At 39.8% G+C, this 25,838-nt stretch overlaps 1 protein-coding gene across 2 annotated transcripts in view; it reads left to right on the top strand.

Moving 5' to 3' along the window:
* Positions 1-25,838, top strand: part of SAMD8 (sterile alpha motif domain containing 8) — a gene marked incomplete at both ends in the record, with an annotated part of 57,457 nt that continues 31,619 nt past the window's right edge. Inside the window, one exon of one of the 2 annotated variants that reach the window (XM_084245262.1) lies at positions 1-171. In XM_084245262.1, the coding sequence (XP_084101388.1) occupies positions 1-171 (171 nt within the window). Of the gene's footprint in view, positions 172-200; positions 232-25,838 lie in introns of those variants that run through there. The other variant, XM_084245263.1, reaches the window with a different exon arrangement.

The raw sequence follows: 25,838 nt of genomic DNA, 5'->3' as shown, positions 1-25,838 counted from the left end.
ATGCCTGCGCGAAGCCGCCACCGCCCCCGTCTCCATTCCGGCTCCCCGCGCCGGGAGCCGCCCCCGCCCCTCGAGGCGCTTCACTCTGGGGAGGCCCGCAGGACCCTCGACTCCGACGGCTCGGACGCCGACTCGGAGGGGGGTCCGGGGAGCCCCACTCGGACCGCGGAGGTGAGCGGGAGCTGAGGCTGCGGAGAGGGGAGTTTGGGGGGCGCCTGCAGCCGAGGGCGAGTGGGGAGCCGGGATGGCGCCGGGGCTGTGGAGGATGCGGAGAGGGTGCGGGAGACGGTTGAGGGAGCCTGGAGACGCAGCTCGAGAACGGAATCTGAGGGAAATGGAGGGGTGAGCCGAGGGCCTGAGGGGTGGCGACTGCCGGGGGCGCTGAGGGGCGAAGGGGGTGGGAGGCGGGGCGTGTGGCCTCCTAGAGGCGAGGGCTTGCAGGGTTTTGAACGCGGGGTGGTGAGGGGGACGAGGGGGTCGCGCGGGCGGGGGGGTGGGCGGGAGCGGGAGAGGCTGCGGGGGAGGAGTGGGGCGAGGGCTCGGGGGGCTGGACCGGCGCCGGAGCGACCACATGGCGCTCGGCGGCACCGGGTTGGGATTGAACAGATCGCTGGCCCGAGGGAGGTGGAGGTGACCGAGGAAGGGTTTAGGTTTGACTAGGAGAGGGGGGGCGCTGTGGTGGGTAGTCTGGCCCCAGAGCTAGAAAAAGAAATGTGGTCACGAAAGAAAAGGCGCCCTTGGGGACCTAATTTAGGACTTGGCATCTTCTCAGGTGTCTTTCAAAGCGTTGGCAGTCTCTAGGGTAATATATTTGGCTTCTGGGGCTTTCTCGTCTGTGAATGGTGGACCCTTTTAAAAATCTGGGGTGGGAGGGGGGGTGTTAAAAACACTGATTTGCCCAAAAGGGTGGAGGAAGTCGTGAATAGGAAGTGATGTTTGGGAAAACAAGTGAATCTGAAACAGACCTCTTGGATTTTTTCTAACGGTGATTGTTGCTTTCCCCCGCCCTCCCCTTGGTTTCTTTGTTTAAAGATGTTTGTTTTAAACATAAGACAAAGCAGGTCTTTAAGAGAAGATTAATACATTGTATTTAAAATTTTTAACAAAACGAGCGTTGTGCTCTTGTTTTACACATACTTAGTATTGACTGATTCCACTTTGACTGCCTGACTTGATGCATGTATTTGCCACAGGTGGAAAATATGGTCAGTGCAGGTGTCTGGGTTAAAAGGGACTAATATAAAATTATATTTGAAAGCACCAGAGTCCAGAAGTATTCAGATCGCCTTCTCACCTCCAGGCCTAGAATTGAAGTTATCTCCTGAAAATTGGAGGGTTATTTTTGACAGACTAATATTAATCCAATTTTCCAGATATTGTAGGAATGATATTTTTAGTAACGTGATCTGGAAAAATAATAGAGGATGCTTACAGTTGGCAGTTAACAGAACTGGAACAGGTGGGTATACAGATGCTTTGTATAGAAGACATAGTATCAAAACCATCATTGTGCCAGGAAAATATGGATTGCAATATTTATACTCACTTTAGAACTGAATTTCCTTTTGTAATTGTTGACTCAAGATTTCATGTTCGAAGTCAGCTGTGTATCATGTTTTTACAACTCATTTATTTGATAGTTATTTGGCTATATAAACAAATACTTAGAATCAAGTATTTCTACTCTAAACTGATATCTAGTGTTTAATTTTCACAAGGTGATAATTTACTGATTGTGACAGCTTTTAAATTAGTTTATGTGTATAGACTATATATCATATCTTCAGATGCTCAGTGGACTAGTAATTATTTCTTCAAAGGAGAGATGAATTTTTTAAAGATTTAGTTATTTTTGCATACAAGAACTAGCATACAGGCCTGAGGTGGGGGGGGGGTGAGAAGATTCACCAGAGACAGAGTGGGGAACAGAACAGCCAGACTGACTGAAAATACACTGCTAAGGGGGGCAGTGAATGAGACAGGAGAGGTCTGCTGCACCATGTGGATAGCTCCCTGGCTGGCCAGATCCAACTCCTGTTGCAGAGGCTGCAGGTAGCTTCACAGTGCTGTGTCTTAACCCCTTGGTCCACCAAGGAGGCCCAGGAGAGATGAATTCTTAACTTTGCTTTTAGCTATTATCAGAAGCGATTGTATTTACTTAATACATAAGATGCTTAATTGAAGAAGTTTACATAATATTATTATTGTTTTTGTTTCTGTTTACCCTCACCAGACTGAGATTCTCTAGTGATCTTGTCTTCATACTTAGCTCTGAGTAAGTCTTGCCATATAAATGTTTGCTGAACTGAACTCCTCTTTATTAATATTACATCTCAGTGTTACTGCAAAATTGATGAAAGAAACTTAGATGGAGTTGTACAGTTAATATACCAGCATGCCTAATATTTATTTCATTAATTTTTGCACTTTGATAGTTCTCAGAGCCACTTAATTGTAAAGAAAATTAGTTTTATGGAAGAGCAGTTTTTGCACAAATCAAGAAAATCTATTACTCCAGAAAGAGCTTTCATTACTTTTATGGCACAATATCCAGACATAATTAGATAAATCAGATTTTATTTCAGTAGCACTCTCTCCATTCTACAGACTCTTACGTTGTGCAACTGCTTGTAAGCATTTTTATTTTGTTAATCATTAGATCCTCAGTGCATTCTCAAAACCTTGCCATAGCTGGTTTAGAGATATTTTCATGACTTTTTTGAGAATTGAAATTTGAACATTAATCTTGAGAAACGATTGAATCACAAATGTTCAAATGAATACTGCCATTATCATTTTAATTAAAAAATGACCATAATAAGTAGTTCTTTTTCAATATCTTACCTCCAAGCCCTATCTTATTATATGGGGTTAGTAGTGCTACCCAGTGTAGTCACTAGCTTACAGTGGAAACCTTTGCTGTTTTCAGTCTTTATATTATGGTGTATTGTTAATGAAGGTTGAATTCATTCTGAACACAAAACTGACTAATTGAGAGATTAACACATTTCCATATTCTGCTAAATTACCTATGAAATTCTTGAAAGATTATGGTTTTAGGGGAAAAATACAGTATGAACTAAGTGTAATTCTTTCAGTGGACTGTGTGGATTTATTTTTTTGCCAGAGTAAATGTTTTACTTTTTGCAACGATTGGGGGAATCAATTTTTTTCCCACTATTTTTCTCATGTGCATGTATTTTTCTGTAATAAGGTCTTAGTTATTTACAAAATATTATTTTTGTGTTTTTAAATTTTTGTTTGCATGTGGTTTTGGAAACTTTTTTTGTTTTGCTTTTTCCCTCTCAAGGTGTGGTGTAACACATGGAGTGATTATATCAATAATTGGTCCAGAACAGAAGGGGCCACTTGAATAGATATTGTCATGACAGTAATTCTTTAGATCTTGTTCTCTTGCCTTTATGAAATCAAAATGTTAACTCAAAATAGGAGAGCTCGGGTCAGGCGCTCTTGGAGAATAGCTCATTGTATTCTTGCTGCCTCTGTTACCACCTGGTAATTTACCATCTCAATATGTGGATATAGATTTGTGACAGAACTGTGCCATGAATATTCTTGCACCCACTACTCCCACATACACAGCACCATCATCACTAGATCTTAAACATAACCTTCTAGACTTCATGCTTCTGTGTTGAAATGCTCTGGTTACCTGCACACTAGATCATCCTGGTAATATGATCACTTCACTGGAAGATGTAACATAAATGTGACTTTATTTTGACTCTTGTTTAGGATGGTAGAAACTAAGAAAACTTAGTCATAACCAGTTAGTTTCATCAGTGTCTAACCATAAAACAATGTTCATGATATGTACCTGAAAGAGTATTATGAAGGAGTGACCATCTATTTGTATTGTCACCTAAAAGAGTATTATAGGAGTGACCATCTATTTGTAATTGTCTTACTTTTTTTTTTTTTAAACATTTATTTATTTATTTATACAAGCACTGGGTACAGTCAGAAGTGCGGGAGGGTGAGAGAATTCACCAGAGCCAGAGCGGGGAGCAGAGCAGGCAGAAGGACCGAAGTACACTGCTGAGGGGAGCAGCGGGCGGCCCGAGAGGTCTGTGCACCATGCGGGACCCTCCTCCAGTGGCCGGGGAGCAGCCGGGGATCCAACCGGTGCTGCAGAGGCTGTGGGCAGCTTTGCAACCCAGCGCTCAACCGCTGCGCCACTGGGGAGGCCCTATCTTACATTTTTGTTAGGCATCTAGTTAATCTTTTGAATTATGGCAGAAGAGGTGATAATATGTCTATTATCTTGACCCTTTTTCTGTTCTTTTAAAATTTTTGACAAGATAGTCTGGTAGGAGACGAGAACCATGAATTATACTATAGATTAAGTTTAGCCTTTTTCCCCCTAAAATTTTATTTATTTATTTATTTATTTATTCTATGCATAGAAAGACTGGGATGTAGGCCAGAGGTGGGGTGCAGTGGGGGATGAGAAGATTCACCAGAAACAGTGTGGAGCAGAACAGGTGGATCTACGGAAACACACTGCTGAGGGGAGCCGCAGGCTAGACAGAAGAGGTCTGTTGTGCCATATGTGGGTTAGCTCCCCGGCCAGGGATTTAACCCAGGCCATCGTAGTGACAGTGCACTGAGACAGTGCACCTCTGTGCCACCAGGGAGGCCCAAATTTAACTTATTAAATCTTATCACTAAGTTTTTGGAAATACCTGCAAATTGGCTTCAGTTTAGAACTTTGAGATTAATTAAATCAGTGTCAGTTTCATCAATAAAATATTGGCGTGAGAGCCAAAGATTACTGAAACATACATTAAATTTTGGGTGCAAATCCAATATATTTTTCACAATATCATAATGGAATTTGAAGTCTTGAGCCCGTTTCTTATTTTCTAATATGTTGATTTGATTTGGGGGTGTATCATATTTTAAAAAAATTTTTTTGTTGTTATCAATCACTATGTCAAATTGTTAGCCTGCCCAAATATTGCTTTAGTGATTAGAATAAGAATTAAAATTTTATGCACTTGGCTTCTTTGCTCTTTGCTGGTGTGTTCTGGCGTGCAACCAGGTTAAGAACCTTTCATCAAACTTACCATTAAACTTAGATCATTGGGCCTCCCCGGTGGCGCAGCGGTTGAGCGCTCGGTTGCGAAGCTGCCCGCAACCTCTGCGGTGCCGGTTCGATCCCCGGCTGCTCCCCGGCCTCCGGAGGAGGGTCACACATGGCGCGCAGACCTCTCCTGCCGCCCGCTGCTCCCCTCAGCAGTGTACTTCGGTCCTTCTGCCTGCTCTGCTCCCCGCTCTGGCTCTGGTGAATTCTCTCACCCTCCCGCGCTTCTGACTGTACCCAGTGCATGTATAAACAAAACAAACAAACAAAATAAATAAAATAAATAAATAAAGCATGCCTCTATATAAAAAAAAAAAGTTTAAACTTAGATCATTGTGTAAAATGTTTCATATTGAGGATATGAACTGGACTGGACTGTGTATCATTTATTGAGCTGAAGTAGTTCTGGAGGTGGTATAGAATTAGGTGCAACATGACAGTGGGAGTCTTTAAAGGTAAATTTTACCAGAAAGGGTTTGTGTTCTTTGGTAAATTTTACCTCTGTAGGGGCCTCCAGGTGGTGCGGCAGGTTGAGCGCAGCATGGGTTCAATTCCCCGCCTGCCAGGGAGATTCCCACGTGGCAAGGCAGACCTCTCCTGTCTCTCCCACTGCGTGTATTTCTGTCAATCTGCCTGTTAGGCTCCCCACTCTGGTGAATCCAGGCACACACACACACACACACACACACACACACACACACCTTCCCCGCACCTTTTGCCGGTACCCGAGTTCTTGTATGCACAAATAAATACATCTTTAAAAAAAAATATTTATCAAAACAGCAGAAAATCAATGTGAGAATTTAAAAAAATTATGGTAGGAATTGATAGATTTTTTTTTTTTTAAAAGATTTATTTATACAAGAACTGGGGTATAGTCAGAGGCTCAAGAGGGTGAGAGGATTCACCAGAGGCAGAGCAGGGAGCAGAACAGGCAGATCACTGAAATATACTGCTGAGGAGAGCAGCGGGCACGACAGGAGAGAGGTCTGCCGTTCCATGTGGGTCAGTTCCCTGGCCAGGGATCCAAGTCGTGCTGCAATGGCTGCTGATAGCTTCATAGTGCTGAGACTTACCCCCTTTTTCCACCAGGGAGGCCCGGAATGTGTAGTTTTTAAAGAGGACAGTTGTTTCAGAGAGTTATACTCTAGTATTTTAGAGTATTTTGTACATACTCACACATAATAGTGTGAAACTACAAGAAAAATCCAGCATACGTGAATCAGTATATTCTCCATTTGAACATAGACATGATTGCCATGAAAGTCAAAGATTGCCAAAACCCTGCATTAAATTTGGGTCCAAATCCAATGCATTTTCGCGGTATTGTAATGGAATTTGAAGTCTTGAGCCATTTTCCATAGCTGTGCTGTTGTGAGTTGTCTCTGGGTACAGTAGAAAAGAGTTAAGGTTTCATTTTTGTAGCTATATCCTCTGTATTCTGCCAATTGCCAATGATAAATTATAGAAGCCATTTGGTCTCATGTTTTTGCATAAGTAAGACCAGAGAGATAATTTGTGTATATCAACTTATTGGTGCCTGTCACTTTGGGAAATTATCACAATTTCTCCCCAGATTGTTAAACTAAAGATATATTTTTAGGCAACAATGATAATCAGTTGCATCAACCTGTGACATATTGTTTAAAAATGTTGGTGAGTGGTATGTGCCTGTTGAAATATTTTTATTTATTTACATTTCATGTTAAATAAGTCTTCATATGAGGAACTTATGTTGATTTGTAGAATACTGCACTGGTTAACTGGACTCACTATTGTATGTATCATAATTATATTTTCAGTTAATGGTACTTCGTTACATTATTGTATGATGAAAGAGGATTCTACCCTGAGCAAAACCTTATGACTTATTAGCAGTTGTTTCCAAATACTCATGTTTTTGTATTAACCCAGAGATTTCAGGAGTTAAGAGTGGATTTGATTATTAATTGATAGCTATCTTAATGATTTAATTTCAGGCCTAGGACTACTCTAGCCGAGAAAAAAGTTGATGATATAAGTCAATATTAACTTACATTTACTGAATCGTTTTTATTTGCCAAATGTTATTACAAATGCATTTCAAGTATTCTATGTAATCTTCACAAGCCCGTGGAGGTAAAAACTGCTGTCCCTTCATTTTACAAACAGAAACAGCAAAGCACATAGAGGTTAAGTAACTTACATATAGCTGTAAGTGGTAAATCTGCAGTTTGACCAGAGGCAGCTTGATTTCATTCTTAACTACTGTGCTTTCTGGGTTTTGTGTTAGCTTCTGTTGTGGAATATCTGTCTGAAAAATTCTAGCCCTACTTAGTTTCCTTAGCTGTAAGTTGAGGAATAGTATTCAATAGTCCAGGTCACTTCCAGTGTAATGTAAGAATTCAGTCACCTGGACTTACAAAATATGAGGTTAATAATTCTAATTAGTTTCTGTTTGTAATCACTGGAAGTATAAAGGGTAAGTTATTTTCCACAGTGATACTGTTAGTGGGTAATGGAACTGGTTTTATAATCAGGTTTTCTTTTGGACTTTCGGGTCTTGCTAATTGCCTCATTACTTATCTGTTAGTGTACTTATATGTGCATTGGTTAATAATTGAACTTAATTGATTTTTTCAAGTTTTGTTTTCATTTCTATTTAAGTGTGATATGCTTCAGTCAGAAATCATATTTTCATTTTCTTAAAAGAAACTTTTCTGATTATCATGTACAGTTCTATATCATTTTATCATGACTAGATTTTATAAACATTGCTTCCAATTTCAAGATACAAAATTATTCTATCACTGTAAAGCTCTCCTTTGGGTTTTATCCCCACACAGACCCCTCACCTGGACACACTGCCTCTAATCTCTAACAATCACTAATCTGTTTTCCTCTTGTAATTTTGTTTTTCCATATAAATGGAATCATACTTGGGGCATTCCTGGTGGTGCAAGGAGTTAAGATGCAACCTATGAAGCTGTCTGCAGGCACTGCAGCCCAAGCTCAGTCCCCAGCCGGGGAGCTACCCACATGGCACAGCAGACCTCTCCTGACTCTTGCCCAGTGCTCCCCTCAGCAGTGTATTTCAGTTAGTCGGCCTGTTCTGTTCTCCACACTGTCTCTGGTGAATCCTCTCACACACACCCTACATCTCTGGCCTATATCCCAGTTCTTGTATACATGAATAAATCTTTTAAAAAAATAAATGGAATCATACAGTATGTAAACTTTTGAGATTGGCTTTTTTCCTTTAACATGATACCCTTGAGACCCATCTAAGTTATATGTGTATCCATAGTTTATTAGTTTCTATTGCTGAGTAGTATTTCATGGTATGGATGTAGCAAAGTTTGTTTACCTACATATTATGGAATGTTTGTTTTTATATGTTTCAATTTCTGTAAATAGTGAAGCTGGGGACTTCTGTATACAAGTTTTTATGTGGACATTAGTTTTCATTTCTCTGGGGTAAATACCCAGAGAAATGCCAATTGCTGGTTTAATCTAAGTATGTTTATTTTATTATTATTTTTTAATTGCTAAACTGTTACCCATATGACTTACAATTTTGCTTTACCGCCATCAGTATGTAAGAGATCCAGTTTCTTTGACTTCTCTGCTAGCTTTTCATGTTATCACAATTTGTTCTGTTCTAATAGCTGTGTAGTAGTACCTCATCATAGTCTTTCTTAATTTTCTTTTCTTTAGTGGCTAGTGATATTGAACATCTTTTCATGTGTTTGTCTGCCGTTTGTATATCCTCTTTGATGTCATGCCTCTTTTGCCCACTTTCTAATTGAATTTTTGGGTTTTTATGTATTTTATGTTCTTTATGTATTCTGTTGGGTTGTTGGAAAAGTTGTGATGTATTTTTTCTTTGGAAAACATAGGGAAAATGTGGCATTGGGCCTCCCTGGTGGCCCAGGGGTTCAGTCTCAGCGCTCTCACCTCTGCGGACTGAGTTAGATGCCCTGCCACAGAGCTGACACACATATGGTACAACAGACCTCTCCTGTCTCGCCCATTGCTCCCCTTAGCAGTCTGTTTCAGTAAATCCACCTGTTCTGCTCCCTACTCTGTCTCTGGTCTAGTAAATCCTCTCTCTGCTCCCACCTCTGGCCTGTACCCCAATTCTTCTGTGCAAAAAGAGAAAAAAAAATGCATTATGACCTAACAACCCAGAAGATATGCATCTAGAGTGGTTTGTAAATATTTTCTCCCAGTCTATAGCTTGTCTTTGCATTCTTGTCATAGTGCCTTTTGTGGAGAAAAATTTTTAATTTTGTTGGGGTTGAGTTTATTTTTATTTTTTTATTGTACTTTTGGGTGTTCGGTTTAGAAACTCTTAATCCGTGGTTTTAAAGATTTCTCCTATGATCTCGTCTAATTTTTTTTATCTTTCCTTGTTTATTGTCTAAAATTGAATTTAGCACTAAATTTGATTCATTTTTAATAAAATTTTACGTAAGGGGTGAAATTTGGTCGAGGTTCTTTTTTTTTTTTTTTCTCTCTATGAATAGCCTACTTCTTCAGCACTATTTTTTCAACTGTTCCCCATTGAATTGCTTTTGCACTTCAGTCAAAAATCACCTGGCCACTCTTTTGGTGTGAGCCTATTTCTAGCTTCTCTATTCTGTTCAGTTGATGTGCGTATGTACTTATATGTGTGCCACATCGTCTTAATTGCCATAGCTATATAAGAAGTCGGGTAGAGTGATTTCTTACACTTTTATTCTTGTTCAGAATTGAGCTTTTGTAGTATTTTCTTCACCTTTCCATATACATTTTAGGATAATCTTGTCTATATCAACAAATTTATTATAGGCATTGTTTTAACATTTATGTCATTTGAAGAGAATTGAAATCTCATTTTTAAAAAAGAAAGATTTATTTATTTATGTATACAAGAACTGGGGTACAGGCCAGAGGTGTGGGAGGTGAGAGGATTCACCAGAGACAAGAGTGGAGAACAGAACAGGCAGAGGTAATGAAATACACTGCTGAGGGGAGCAGCGGACGAGCCAGGAGAGGTCTGTTGCGCCATGTGGGTAGCTCCCTGGCTGGGGATTGAACTTGTGCTGCATTGGCTGCGGATAGCTTCATAGTGCTGGGTCTTAACCCCTTGTGCCACTAGGGAGGCCCAGGATTTGAAATCTTAACTATATTTTCTGCTAATCCATGGTTATGGAATAAATATCTGTCTATTCAGAATGGTCTTTGATTTCTTCCATCAGGAGTCTCAACATACAATCTTTATGTGTTAGGTTTGAGTACTACCTTTCTTTTTTTTTTTTTTTAAAGGTTTATTTATTTATGCATACAAGAACTGGGGTACAGGCTAGAGGTGTAGGGGGTGAGAGGATTCACCAGAGACAGAGTGGGCAACAGAACAGGCAGATTGACTGAAATACACTGCTGAGGGGCACAGCAGGTGAGACAGGAGAGGTCTGCTGTGCCATGTGGGTCACCTCCCTGGCCAGGGATTGAACTCGTGCTGTGGTGGCTGCGGATAGCTTCTGAATTCTGGTTGCTAATAATTTTGTTAAGGACTTTTACATACATCTATGTGAGGGATGTTGGTTGCTCATGTTGTTGTTTTCTACAGGTGTCACCTACTTGGTGATAGGTAGAATTTCAGGTTTTCTGCTCTGCTGGATGGGAGGGGAAGGATCCCCTCGTTGTTCCCCAGTGGTGGGAGAGTTTGTAGGGGGAGGATGGGGTGTTTGGTAAGCTTTGTTACCAATAAGCAGTGATTTCTCCACTAGGCCTTCTCTGATAGTGTCTTGCTAAGGAGGGGAGGGGTGCCTCATCACTGCCTCATCAGTGGGGTTAGAAGTCTATTACTCCCTCTCCTCTGATACCATGTTAGCAGGTGGGGGTGGACTTGTTATTGCTAGGCAATTATGATAGACTGCTCCCTGCTTGACCTTCTCTGATACCACTCTAGTGGGAGGGAAGGTATGGCCTAGTTACAGTCTGACAAGATGAGAAATGTAGGCTCTCTACTCATCCTTTGCTGACTGGGGTGGGGGTGGAGGTGGGGCCACAGTTTTTTCTCTGATGTTTTAAAAGTTTTGTCTTGCCAAACTGCCTCTTTTCTGGCATTTTGTTTGGAGAAAACAGGGATAATAGAAAATGGTTTGTTTCTGTAGCTTCACGTGAAGATTAAAAATGTCATTAATGTTTTAAGAAATACCACCAGTGCCATCTGAATAGTTACATGAATGCTAGTTATTGAAAATCTGTGTTCATTTTAGATGTGCTCTTAATCTCTGACATCTTTATATAATGACTAAGAATAGAAGAAATTACTAAACAGCCAGGCAAATTCAGAATGTAGTAATTCAGCAGAAGAAATTTCTGAACTCAATTCTTCTGATCATTTTACCTGATGACCATTACCTCATCCTTCTTTCTTCCTTGGATCCATCCTGAGGATATGTTTTCAGTTTCTGAACGTAATTCTTCTGAACTCAGAGTTTTTTTTTTTTAGTTCAAATTCTTCTGAACTCAAATTTCTGAGCTCAGTTCTTCCCCCAACGCTACAGGGCACTGAAAGACAAGTGATGACCAAATGCAATTTGTGACCCAAAATTGAATCCTGACTTTGGATGAAGAACAAATCTAAAATACACTCTTGAGGGCCTCCCTGGTCACTCAAGGGGTTAAGCACAGCACTGTGAAGCAGTCTGCAGCCTCTGCAGCACAAGTTCAATTCCCCCCTCCCGGCCAGGGAGCAACCCACATGGCACAGCAGACCTCTTCTGTCTCGCCTGCTGCTCCCCTCAGCAGTGTGTTTTGGTCAGTCTGCCTGTTCTGTTTCCCACTCTGTCTCTGGTGAATCCTCTCACCCCCCCCCCCACACCTCTGGCCTGTAACCCAGTTCTTGTATGCGTAAATAAATCTTTTAAAAAAATACACTCTTGAGATAATTGGATGATATTATTAGTTTTCTTAAGTATGTTATTGACCTTTAGTAAGAGAACAGCAAAGTTAGCAGGGAAGCTGAAATATGTTAATTTGAAAATAGCAGAAAATTGTGATTCAGGATATACAGGATTATGGAGAAACCAAAAACACATTTTCAGGATGGGTCCAAGGAAGAAAAAAGGATGAGGTAATGGTCATCAGATAAAATAATCAGATAAAGGGGTCACAAAGTAAAAGTAGGTAAAAGTTCTCGTTATCAGTTCTTTCTAATAGGATACTCTCATTTTTGTTGACTTCTTGGAATGTTGGCATTTGATCCAGTGCAAGGGTCAGATCCAGTTTAAAGAGGAGAGTAAGCAGTTTTTCTGCTGTGGCTTACTCTTGCCCTTATTTTAAAATGGCTCCAGTGATACCAGCTTTTCAAATTTTCCCATCTTGATCAAGATCTTTCTTTGAAATCATCACTGATCAACATTGGAAAGTGTTTTTGATCAACCATTGGATTGCATTTCTTCACTTTTGGTTTATTGATCTTGTGCTTCCTGGAAGATTCCTGGTGTTTCGTGTTCCGTGTCAGATGGAAAGTGGTTCCCGCTTTTATTCTGTAGTGTAGATTTAATGATGTGCCCCTGCTGAGTTTCTGGTTGATCATACAACAAAATAGTAGGTGTAACCAATAATTCAGCTTCACTAAAGGAAGCTAGAATTCAGTGTACAGTTTAGTTTACAGGTAGGGAACAAAAGCCCTCAAAAGCAATACTAGCACCTGCTATCTACAAAGATGCAAATATAACTCTTCCTTTGCAGTTGACCACATTCTGTCAAAGATAATTAATTTGATGGCAAAATAAGTCTACTTTCAATAAACCTGGCTTGTTAATTTGCCTAAATACAGCAAGAATTGTGATTAATCGCATAGACTCTTAAAGTTTGTGTTGTTGCTTAATAATCAGATTTTAGTTGTAATGCCCAAAGAAAACAGACTTTTGTTGTGGCGAAAATAAGAATACTGAGTTTCCAAATTCTGGAAGGATTTGATGGGGAGAAAAAGTAAATGTTTCATTTTTATTCACAAAGTTGTGTTTTGTTTTTAAGATTTATTTATGTATGCATACAAGAACTGGGGTACAGGCCAGAGGTGCAGGGGGGTGAGAGGATTCACCAGAGAAAGAGTGGGGAACAGAACAGGCAGACTGACTGAAATACACTGCTGAAGGGAGCAGAGGGCAAGACAGGAGAGGTCTCGCCCTGGCTTACTGGGGATCTAACAGTGCTGTGCTTAACCCCTTGCGCCACCAGGGAGGCCTCACCAAGTTGTATTTTGCCTCAACCCCTAGAACAGGTAATTGAAAGCAGGTAAAAATTGTGATGTCAAAATCTGTAATCTCTGCAGTTGAAAACTAGATCAGAAACATTACTACAAATAACTGATCATAATTTTAAAAATTCTAAATGTATTATGTAATGAGTCAAAATGACTCAAAGTAGTGAGATAATACTCCTTAATATAAAATACACAAAATTCTTGGCAACAAAATTAACCATTTATTAGAAGATACAGAATAATAATTGCTTGTCAAGACAAAAATACTGTGTAGACTCAATGAGATTCAAATAGTAAACAACTGCATAAAGGCAACTGCCATGTGCTGCAGCTCATTTTGGATATAGATTGATGATTTTATATATACTATTGAAAATAAGTAGATCTTACTATTTTTCCAAATCTTAATTTGCTTATTTTGTCTATAGATTTTAAATGTGTGCAGTGTGTATATGTATAAAATTAGAACTGTATTATTTACACTTAGCTTTATGTGCTAGAAATACATCCTTTAAAAAGATTCAAACCTTTCTTGATCTAAAGGACATTTCCTTTTTCAAAATGACGCTGACATTATGATTTACCTTTTGCTACCTTCAAGTCATAAGAATGATGAATCAAAATTAGATAGCAATTTTAACTCAAAAACATTCAATTTCAACAATTTTTTCAATAAAAGTTATGGTCATCCTAATCAGTTCATTTAATCTCTTACAATTTAACTTTGCTTAGTTTTTCTGTAAGCTCTGGAAATTCTTACTCAGTTCAATTTTATAATTCTAAAGTTACCAGAAACTTGTATTCTGCAGCATTTGTTAACATCTTTTTTGGTGAATCTCTGAAGATGAAACACATTGGTAAAAGTATCAAAGTAAATAGTAACATCTGTAAATAACAGACTTCAAAATGATCATAACAAGCTGGTTATCACACAATTGACAAGGAAATTTGCTTATGACTGTGGCATACAATATTTCAAAATAACAACCAGAACTGCAAGTAATAATGTTAGTGGGCAACCAAGGGATACCCTTGGACCACTGAACTTGCGTGCACAATCTAAAGGTGTCCGGCCATTCCTGTGCAAAAGGCAACAATATACCTAGTATGTGAGAACTTGAATACAATTAGTGTGTATAGAGAAGAAGAGAAAACAAGGATATTAGTGTCCCAATAAAACACTTAACATTACCTATCCCCTTGTGGGTAATGTCCAGCCAAACAAAGTTGGCCCAAAGTAAGGCCACTGAGTCCTGAAAAGCTTGCCACAAGTCTACAGCACCTTCTGGTGGGGAAAGGAGACAAAAAGGGCCAGGCAAGTCTGGGGCCAAAGGAGCAAAATCAAAGTACAAATCAAGATAACTGCTGCCTTTGTCAGCAGGAGTCTCAAGTATCTCTACATATCTCCTCTCACCTCTCCTCTCGGTCCCTGATGCAAGTCCAACACTGAGACATGAGCCTTTCTATCTGAAGTATCTCTCCTCTGAGAGGGTCTCTCCTCTGAGACGACCTGCCTTCCTTGCTGTGTAGCTTCACCTGGATTCTCAGTTCTCCCCCTTAGTTCCCAGCAGCTTGTGCAAGGAGGCAGCATGTAAATGGGGCTACAGAACATGGTTATGGAGGTACCTCTATTACAATAATACTATACCAGGACATTTTAGATTTCTGGGAATTTCATATAATTTTAGAATGCCTGTTTTAATAACATGTCCACATAATACAACTTATGAACATTTACTATTATTTATGTATTTTTCCTTTTTTTTTAAAGATTTATTTATTTATGGTGATGGTACACGGGTGAATTGGTGGTGGGACTTTCACAGGGACTATAACCAAGATGAGAAAGCATAAATTGTAAAAAAATGAAGAATTATATAAAAATATATAAAATAAAATAAAAAACAACAAACCAACCAAAAAAAGGATTTATTTATTTATGCATACAAGATCTGGGGTGTAGGTCAGAGGTGTGGTGTGAGAGGATTCCCTAGAGACAGAGTGGGGAGCAAAACAGGTGCATTTACTGAAATACACTGCTGAGGGGAGGAGTGGGTGAGACAGGAGTGATCTGCTATGCCATATGGGTAGCTCCCTGGCTGGCTAGCAAACTCGGTACTGAGTGGCTGCTGATAGCTACATAGTGCTGAGACTTAACCCCTTGCGCCACCAGTGAGGCCCATAAACTCAAACTGTTAATGGAAAAGGCCCGTTTTCTGTTGCTACCTGTTACCACCAAAAAGCCAGTAAGCAGAGATAGTAATTAAATCTATAAGTGCTTTTATTTTTCACATAGCTTACTACTGAGCTGAGAGAGCTGTGGGCATAGCACTCTGAGCAAAATGTTCTGCCATTTCACTTCAAGCTGGTCTTTTTATAATGAGTTTTAAACAAAGATAGTCATAAGCCAACAGCCTAGGAGAACAGGCCATCACAGTTTTTGATAGTGATTTGTGTTCAGTCCCCAGAACTTGTTTACCAGCTTTCCGGTTATCTTGACCTTGGTACATCTGATGGTGTCAATGTCCAGTACTCATTCAGGCATCATGAGATATGAATCTCAGTTCAAAACAAGAGTTTCAGTGTCAAGAAAATACCATTAGTCATATAGTGTGTACGGGCAGCCCATGCTATATGTTTATGTGCAGATTCCTGTATTAGGTATGGTGCCTTCCCCTTCTTCGCTGTCAAAACTTGTGATTATTAGAACAGTGCTCACAGTAAAATCTGTCAGACTGCATCCTAGATTTGAACATTCACTTTGATTAAAAAATTCTTTGTTAAGACATTTCAGTCAGCAAAAGATAGCTACATAGGCTGGTCCTTTTACTTTGAGGTTCTTTTCTTTTTTGCCTCTGATCAAGTTGGCATACACTATATTCAGTTCATTCAAAACCATTAAAGTTGGCTTTAAAAAATTCAAGTGTTGCTGGCTTAGAATACCATATAAAACTATCACCATAACTCAACAGTAGTTATCCCATAGCCACACTTAGAAATTCTTATCCTATTTATTACACCTTTTTAAACCATTTACTTCCATTAATGATGTTTAGATTATCCATAAAAATTTTAGAAAGTATTAAAGCAAATTTGGTTATTCTTTTAAAGTTATTTCTTATTTGATAACACAAGTTTATTTGGATTAATAAGCCAAGTAAACAAAATTCACACATTTAGAAATCTATTTGATTTAATTGAACTATCCATGAGTCAGGCAGTATCCCATCTAGGTGCTGCAAGTGTTTACACAAAATAGAGAAGAGGTATTTGTAGACATAAAGGGTGGGACAAGGTGTTTAGCAAAGGAGGAGTTTAATACATATAAAGTCACTTACACTCAGGATTAGGAAATGGGGAGGTGTCTTGTCCTGCATAATATTTACCTTCTTGGTGCTGATTAGGAACTTCATGTTGGTTGTTTAGTATGACATTTTGGGAGAGGTTGAACTGCAGTGAGATTGGTATTAAGACTGGGCCCCAGCATGAATGACTCCATTTTGGATGTCTTTTCTATTTTTATTATCAGGTAGAATAAGACATGCTGCTACTCTAAAAACACATGTATTTTTTTTTTTAATAGAGGCATGTTTTATTTATTTATTTGTTTGTTTGTTTGTTTTATTTATACATACACTGGGTACAGTCAGAAGCGCGGGAGGGTGAGAGAATTCACCAGAGCTAGAGCGGGGAGCAGAGCAGGCAGAAGGACCAAAGTACACTGCTGAGGGGAGCAGCGGGCGGCAGGAGAAGTCTGCGCGCCATGTGGGACCCTCCTCTGGTGGCCGGGGAGCAGCTGGGGATCGAACCGGCACCGCAGAGGCTGCGGGCAGCTTCGCAACCCAGCGCTCAACCACTGCGCCACCGGGGAGGCCCAAAAAACACATGTATTTTAAACCAATAAGTTTAAGCTAGCTTATATTTACCAATAATTTTCAAGACCCCATGAATTGAAAAACATTGAGTTAGTTTCTGTTTTCTGAGCTTTAGAAGTGATTTACATAAGCCCTTTCAAATTATATAAAACTCATTTACAAATTAATTTTGGTAATGTCATCTCTAATATACCACATGATACAGATCTGTTTTATATTTTTGTATAGAAGAACTGGGATGTGGGCCAGAGGGGGGCGGTGAGGAGGTTCACCAGAGACAAAGTGGGGAGCAGAATAGGTAGATCCACTGAAATATACTGTTAAGGGGAGCAGCGGGCTAGACAGAAAAGGTCTGCGCCATAAGTGGGTTAGCTCCCTGGCTGGGAATCCAACTCAGACCATCATGCAGTGATAGCCCTGTGACAACCCTTAGGCCACCAAGGAGACCCCTTATTTCTGGTAGTATTAAATTCTATGAACACAAATTCTAGAGCCACTTCAAAGATAACCAAAAGAAGGCTGAAATAATTCCCCTGAGGTTTAGCAATAAGCTTTTGGTGCAAATGGGATTTTACCCATAGTTCTGCCCAGGTACATTTTGGAACCATGCCAAGTTCTTGGAACACAGAGGACCTCATCCAGCCCAATGAGGTTCATTCTTACGACAGCACAAAAGGCAGATACAGGATAGCGGGGAAGAAAGAGGTCAAAAAGGGCTTCAGAGGCTTTCTTATCTTTTTCATTGAACTATGTAATAGTATTCTGGAAGAATACAATTTTAGAGTCCTGATGTCTCCTGGAAACTTTAAAATACCAGTTATTTAAATATCCTATTTAGTTTGCTTAATTTTGGATGCATGGGTTTCCGTTTTTTTTGCACAGGGAAGTATATTTTGGAGGTCAAAGGGAAGTATATTTTGGAAGTCAAGGACCGTTGTAATTCTGAATTATCCCTAGTTACTCTGGCCCATTTTCTCAAAAAGGCAAACAAGGAGGGATTGAAATAATTGTCCATACATAACCATCTGGAGGACCAAAAGTTGGACCCCCCTGAATTGTTTTCAGAAATACTAGTATTAGTGGGCAGGCAGCAGGGCACCTTGGTTATCACCAAACTTGCATGCTCTAAAGGGATTCTGCAGTCCGCTGCATAAAGACAAAACATACTCTTAATGTGAAAGAGCTTTAATAGATATTTGGGTGTAGAAAGGGAAGAACAGAAAGAATATAGAATAAAGAATATAGCTTCACACTGAAATATTAAAAGTTACCCATCCCTGTGTAGGTAAATGTCCAGTCAGACATTCAGACAAGTCTAAGGCATCTCTGGCAGGAAACCATAGGAAGTGGGGCAGAAGGGTCAGGCAAGTCAAGGTTGAAAGGAGCAAGATAATAGCTGCCTTTGTTAGCCTTCCAATGTGTCTCTCACTCATTCATGGGTCTTCAAGTGTCTTTAAGTCTCTTCCATGTCCCCCAAGTATCTTGAGCAAGTCCGAAGCTGAGAAGCAAGCACACCCTCCTGCAGATGTCACTGCTCTTGTCTCCTGCAAGTCTTCTATTGCTTCCCCTGGCAGCTCAGCCCCACTTGGTGAGGCATAGAACCTGGAAACCTCTTCTTTTTATGAAGATTCCTGTTACACTAACAGAAAGGCCCAAAAACCTTTATACAAAAGTATACCAAATGCTAGCATACTTCTAGTAGGTAACTGAAATTACATAATGGAGACTAGAAGAGTATTCACCAGAGTACTTACAGTATCTGCATCAAGTGAAACAAATCCCAAAGTCAGAGAACTCCACACAAAGGAGCAGTGTTTGAATCTGAGAGCAGACTTAGCAGTGGAGAATAGCTATGAGGTGCATACACACACACACATATACACACACAAGCTACTTTGCCTTACTTAGAATTGAACCACAATGTGTACCTTATGAGAAAGCTTGAACTCTTTGACTTTGGGTATTTCACATGCTTTGAAAGATAATGGACTGAAGAGCCTGTATAGGCATATTCTGTCACAGTTCAGTTGCAAGAGACAAACTGCCCTATGCAAAGGGCTGGACTGACAAACACAGCATTTCCAGTCTTTCTTGTGGCTAGCCTAAACTTCATGAAAATGGCCCCTACTTCACTGTTTTCTGAATCTCATGTCAGAGCAACTAGTTTGTGGAATATAATTCACATTTAGAATCCTAGTTGCAAGGGATTCTGGAAATAATTTTTGGTTTTTCTGTCTCTAGGGCGAAACAACTAGAGGCAGATTGGAAGGGATGTTGAATGCCACTTATCATCTTTGTCCTAGACACCAAGTCACTGGTGATTCACATATCATGCTATCAATGAATCATTTCCAATAGTGGCTAGATTGTTCTGTATCTGGTCAGTCAGAGGTAGGGTGGGGCAAAACAAATAGCTTCAACAGGGCAGAAAATAGGGAAGGGGTTTATTGTTAGTCATCTCCTATGTTTATGGGATGATTGTGTTTATTTAAGACTGAAATACAGTATTTGCACTTTTAATGTAGAACACAATTGTTACATTTTTGTGAAGGAATTTGGTCACTAATAGGTGCAAACTTAAGACTTTGTTTTATTAATAAGTATGGAATACTTGATAGGAAATATAGGAAATATATTGAGCTCTTTTGCTGTCAGATTGCTGAAATCTCTAATTAGTATAAAGTAAAAATATGGAGCGAAAAGAAATGTTTGCTAGTAAGTAAAAGAGTTGATGTGCTGAAAGTTGCAGTTTTTATAGTTTTCAAGAATTTCTAACTAGAGTTCACCCAAAAGATAAGATAGCTTTTGTTTCATTTGGGTGTTTTTTTTTTAAAGATTTATTTATGGGCCTCCCCGCTGGCGCAGTGGTTGAGCGCTGGGTTGCGAAGCTGCCCGCGGCCTCTGCGGTGCCGGTTCGATCCCCGGCTGCTCCCCGGCCATCGGAGGAGGGTCCCACATGGCGCGCAGACCTCTCCTGCCGCCTGCTGCTCCCCTCAGCAGTGTACTTCGGTCCTTCTGCCTGCTCTGCTCCCCGCTCTGGCTCTGGTGAATTCTCTCACCCTCCCGCGCTTCTGACTTTACCCAGTGCTTGTATAAATAAATAAATAAATAAAAATTAATCTTAAAAAAAAATATATAAAAAAAACATTAAAAAAAATAAAGATTTATTTATTTATGCATATTAGAGCTGGGGTACAGGCCAGAGATGCGAGGGGGTGAGAGGATTCACCAGAGACAGAGTGGGGAACAGAACAGGCAGACTGACTGAAATACGCTGCTGAGGGGAGCAGTGGGCGAGACAGGAGAGGTTTACTTCGCCCCGTGGGTTTCTCTCTGGCCGGCCGGGGATCGAATTCATGCTACAGAGGCTGCGGATTGCTTCTTAGTGTGGTGCTTAACCCCTTGTGCCACCAGGGAGGCCCACTTTTATTTCATTTTGTAGAGAACAGTCAGCTACTTTTGTTTATTATCTATTACTTGGAGCTAAGTTTGAGAAATGTGTTTTGATTACCAGGTTCTGTAGTAGTTGGCTGTTCTCACAGTGCCTGAAGATAAGTTTTGAACTTTGGTAACCAATAATTAGTAAGTATTGAACTTTGATAATTACTAATTGTTACTCATGACTTCAGAGTAAATGTTTTTTAAAATTTATCTAACAGGCCTCCCTGGTAGCCTAAGGGTTAAGTCTCAGCTGTCACCTCTACGGTCTGAGTTTGATCCCTGGCCAGGGAGCTAACCTACAAATGGCGCAGCAGACCTCTCCTGTCTTGCCTGCTGCTCCCCTTAACGGTGTATTTCGGTAAATCCACCTGTTTTGCTCCCCACTCTGTCTCTGGTGAGTCTTCTCACCCCCTGCACCTCTGGTCTACACCCCAATTCTTCTATGCAATAAACAAACATTTAAAAAAATAAATTGAAATATTTCCTTTATATGCATAAAGTAACATTTTGGACAGTGCTTTTGCTTTGCAGTTCAGTACTTTCTAATTTGAATCAAACTTTTGAGTATTTGGGAGTAAATGCCTAAATATATATCAGATTCTTTGATGTAGTTGTTCCACTTCCAGAAATCTAACCTAAGGCACTGTAGAACTTCGTAATGGTAATAAAAGATTCAAACAATGCAGAAGTTTGCAGACTAAAATCCATACAAGTCCTTGGTCTCCTTCCTAGACAAATGAAGTCCAATTTATGAATTTGTGCTTTTAGAGATTTTGCTTTCTGTATTACATCTAAGAAATCTTGGGCCTCTCCGGTGGCGCAGCGATTGAGCCCTGGGCTGCGAAGCTGCCCGCAGCCTCTAAGGCGCTGTTTCCATCCCCAGCTGCCAGCGAGGGTCCCACATGGTGTGCGGACCTCTCCTGCCGCGCCTGCTGCTTCCCTCAGCAGTGTACTTCGTCAGTCTGCCTGTTCTGTTCCCTGCTCTGGCTCTGGTGAATTCTCTCACTCTCCCACGCTTCTGACTGTACCCAGTGCTTGTATAAATAAATAAATCTTAAAAAAAAAAAAAAAGAAATCTTTACCCAAGTTATCAGAAAGATTTGTCTCTTCTATGTTTACTTCAAGGTGTTTCCTAGTTTTAGATTTTATGTTAATATCTATGATCCATTTTAAGTTAATTTTTGTATGTGATGAGAGGTATGAATTGATTTTTGGTTTTTGTATATTTTTGCATATGGCTATCTGTTCCAGTACCGTTTGATGAAAAATCTCCTCCACTGAATTGCCTTTACATGTATTTTTTAAAAAAATTGATAGATAGGGCCTCCCCTGGTGGTACAGCGGTTGAGCTCTGGGCTGCAAGGCTGCAGGTCAGGTCCACTGGGCGTAATCTTCCTCTGCAGGACCGGTTCGTTCCCCGGCCACCAGCGAGGGTCCCGCAAAAAAAAAAAAAAAAAAAAATTAAAAAAAAAATCGATAGATATAGGTCTCTTTTTGGATTCTGGATTCTTTTCCGTTGATTTATCTGTATGTCAGTACCACTTTGTCCTGATTAGAGTAGTGATAGACAAAAATTCTAAGTTGGCATCCTATGAACTTTGTATACTGTGAGGGCACTGCAAATATAATGCCCTATATCTCTCCCTTGATTAGGTTATATAATGTGGCACAGTTGACTAAGGAAGATTATGCCCAGTGGACCTGACCTAATCAGACAGCCACTTAAAAAGGACTGGGCTTTTCCTGAAGGAAAAGATTGCCAGGATAAAGGGAATTCAACACAGGAGAAGCTGTTTGCTTTCAGAATAAGAGAAGTCCAGGCAGCAGGAAATATTGGTGGTCACTAAGTAAACTTAGGGTGATTTGTTATACAACAGTAGGATAAAAGCTACTGTATGTTGATGTGTCCAATGAGTGGGGTTCTTGAGTCTCTCTGAGAGTGAGTTCAGCAGATTGCCCTCTTCATTGGCACATGGCAGGTTTATTAAGGGAAAAGAGAAAGGAGAGAGATGCCTAGACATAGGAGGCTAGTCTTTTAAAGGACAAGATCTGCATTTTACCAGTGTATGAGATGTCCTTAAATACTGCTCTGTGATGAAATTACTGTGCCATTTATTGCTTTGGGGTCAGGTTGCGTTGCTCTTCTATAACTAATAATAGTCTTCCTCCACCCCAGATTCCTAGAAATTCCCTTAGTTTAAGACCAAGTTTAAGACTTAATCGTTCCTATCCCCACCTCTGGTTTTTGACCTTGTGAAAACTTCCACCCTAAATTTTTCTACTTTAATAAGCCTCCGTCAGTAAGTCTTAAAATTAGCTATTCTTTTTCAAAGTTGTTTTGGCATTTAGAATCTTTGCATTTCCATAGGAATCTTTGAAATAAGGTTTATCAATATCTATACAAAAATGTCTGTTGGGATTTTATTGTATTGAATCTATAGATCAATTTGTGGAGAAGTAGTTAACTGTGAGTTTTCCAACCTACCCACCTCTCATTATTTATTTCTATCTTTAATGTCTCTCAGCAGTCTTAGTTTTTAGTGTCCTGGTGTGTTTGTCATGTTTTATCACATTTATCCTTGAGTATTCTATTTTTGATGCAATTGTAAATGGTATTGTTTACAAATTTCTTTTTGCCTTATTCTACTGGCCAGAACTTCCAATGTTTTATAAAATGGTAATGATGGTCTTCTTCCTCATATTAAGGACGAGTATTCAGTCTTTAATCATTAAGTATGATGTCAGCTATACGTTTTTTGAAGATGCCCTTTTTTCAAGTTGATAAAGTTTTTCTCTACTCCTAGTTCACTTAGAGTTTTTATTAGGAATGAATGATTATCAAATGCTTTTTCTGCATCTTTTGATGATTGTGTGGTTTCTCTGTTTTGGCTTGTTACTATGGAGAATTGTTTTAATTTTTAAGTCTAAGCTAACTTGGCATTCCTGGGATAAACACCACTTGCTTATGATGTGTTATCCTTTTTATATATTCTTGACTTTAATTTGGTGAAAAAAAAAGAAATAAACTTTTGTATTTTCTCATGACAGCTGTCAAGCTGTACTTTTAGATGGTAATACCTTCACTGGATTTTGGTATCAGGCTAATACTGAAATATTATGGAATATATTCAGAAATATTTCCTCTTTCTGGAGTAGAGTTATTTTAATAGTCATTAATGTATTTCCATGTTCACCAACTTTTGTGCTGTTGTCTATTTTTTTTAAATTTTTTTTAACATTTATCAATTTTTTTTACCTTTTTTAAGACAATATTTGCTTCCCCCAACCCCTCAGATTGAGTCCCCATAGAATTTCCTTCCCCAAGGCACCCATGCACTATCACCAGAGTCCCCTGTGCTCCTCCCTCCCTCCCTCTCACCACTCTCCCTCCTCCTCCCCTGCAGTATGTCTCTGGTTTATGATTGTCTGTTTTTGCTTTGTTGTGGTTTGTACTGTAATTATTATTTTTTTACACTGATGTCCTATTTGGTTCCCCCTATATTCCTGTTATAAGTGAAACCATCCGATATTTTTCTTTTTCCTTCTGGCTTATTTCACTGAGCATAATTCCTTCTAGCTCCATCCACGTTGCTGCAAATGGTATGAGTTTATCTTTTTTGATTGCTGAATAATATTCCATTGTGTATATATACCACATCTTCTTGATCCAGTCATCTATTTTTGGGCATTTGGGTTGTTTCCAGGTTTTACCTATTGTAAATAGGTAAATTACCTATTGTAAATAGGTAAATAGTGCTGCAATAAACACAGGTGTACAGGTGCTCTTTTGAATCACTGTTTTTGTGTCCTTTGGGTAGATCCCTAGTGGTGGAATTGCTGGATCGTATGGTAGCTCCATTTTTAGTAGATTGAGGAACCTCCAGACAGCTTTCCACGGTGGTTGGACCAGTTTGCACTCCCACCAGCAGTGCAGTAGTGCACATCCCCACCAACATTTGTTGTTGCTTGTTTTTTTTGATATGTGCCATTCTTACTGGTGTAAGGTGGTATCTCAGTGTGGTTTTGATTTGCATTTCCCTGATGATAAGGGAGGTTGAACATTTTTTCTTTTCATATGCCTGTTGGCCATTTGCATTTCCTCTTCGGAGAAATGTCTTTTGAGTTCTTCTGCCCATTTCTTGACTGGATTGTTTATTTTGTTTTTGTTGAGCCCTGTGAGTTCTTTGTATATCTTTGTGATCAGTCCCTTATCAGTAGAATGCAGTGCAAAGATTTTTTTCCCAATCAGTGGGGTGTCTCTCTGTTTTGGTTAATGTCTCTTTGGCTGTGCAGAAGCTTTTCAGTTAGGTGTAATCCCAGGTGTTTATCTTTGCCTTCGCTATCACTGCTTTGGGTGATGAGTCTTTAAAGATATTTTTGAGATGTATGTCTTGTAGTGTTTAACCTATATTTTCTTCTATATATATATTTTTTAAGATTTTATTTATTTATTTATACAAGCACTGGGTACAGTCAGAAGCGTGGGAGGGTGAGAGAATTCGCCAGAGCCAGAGCTGGAAGCAGAACAGGCAGAAGGACCGAAGTACACTGCTGAGGGGAGCAGCGGGTGGCCCGAGAGGTCTGCGCGCCATGTGGGACCCTTGCCCGGCGGCTGGGGATCGAACCGGCTCTGCAGAGGCTGCGGGCAGCTTCGCAACCCAGTGCTCAACCGCTGTGCCACTGGGGAGGCCCTCTTCTATATATTTTATGTCCAGTTCTTTTGCCCATTTTGAGTTGATTTTTGTGCATGGTGAGAGGTAGTGGTCTCATTTCATTTTTTTGCATGTGGAGGTCCAGTTTTCCCAGCACCATTTATTGAACAAACTGTCCGTGTTCCATTGCATATTCTTTGCTCCTTTGTCAAAGATCAATTGTTCATATAATTGTGGCTTTATTTCTGGGCTCTCTATTCAATTCCATTGGTCTATGTGTCTGTTTTGTTTCCAATATCAAACTGTTTTAATTATTATGGCTTTGTAGTATAGCTTGAAGTTTGGAAGAGGGATACCTCCTTTCTTCTTTGTTTTTAGCAGTAGGGCTTTGGCTATTCATGGTTTTTTGTAATTCCATATGAATTTCATCAGCATTTGTTCTATTTCTTTGAAGAATGTCGTTGGGATTTTTATTGGAATAGCATTGAATCTGTATATTGCTTTTGGGAGGATGACAATTT

The sequence above is a fragment of the Talpa europaea genome (assembly GCF_964194135.1).
Source record: "Talpa europaea genome assembly, chromosome: 10".
Lineage (NCBI taxonomy): Eukaryota > Metazoa > Chordata > Mammalia > Eulipotyphla > Talpidae > Talpa > Talpa europaea.
Note: the sequence above shows the minus strand (reverse complement) of the source record. Positions and strands in the feature narration are given on the sequence as shown.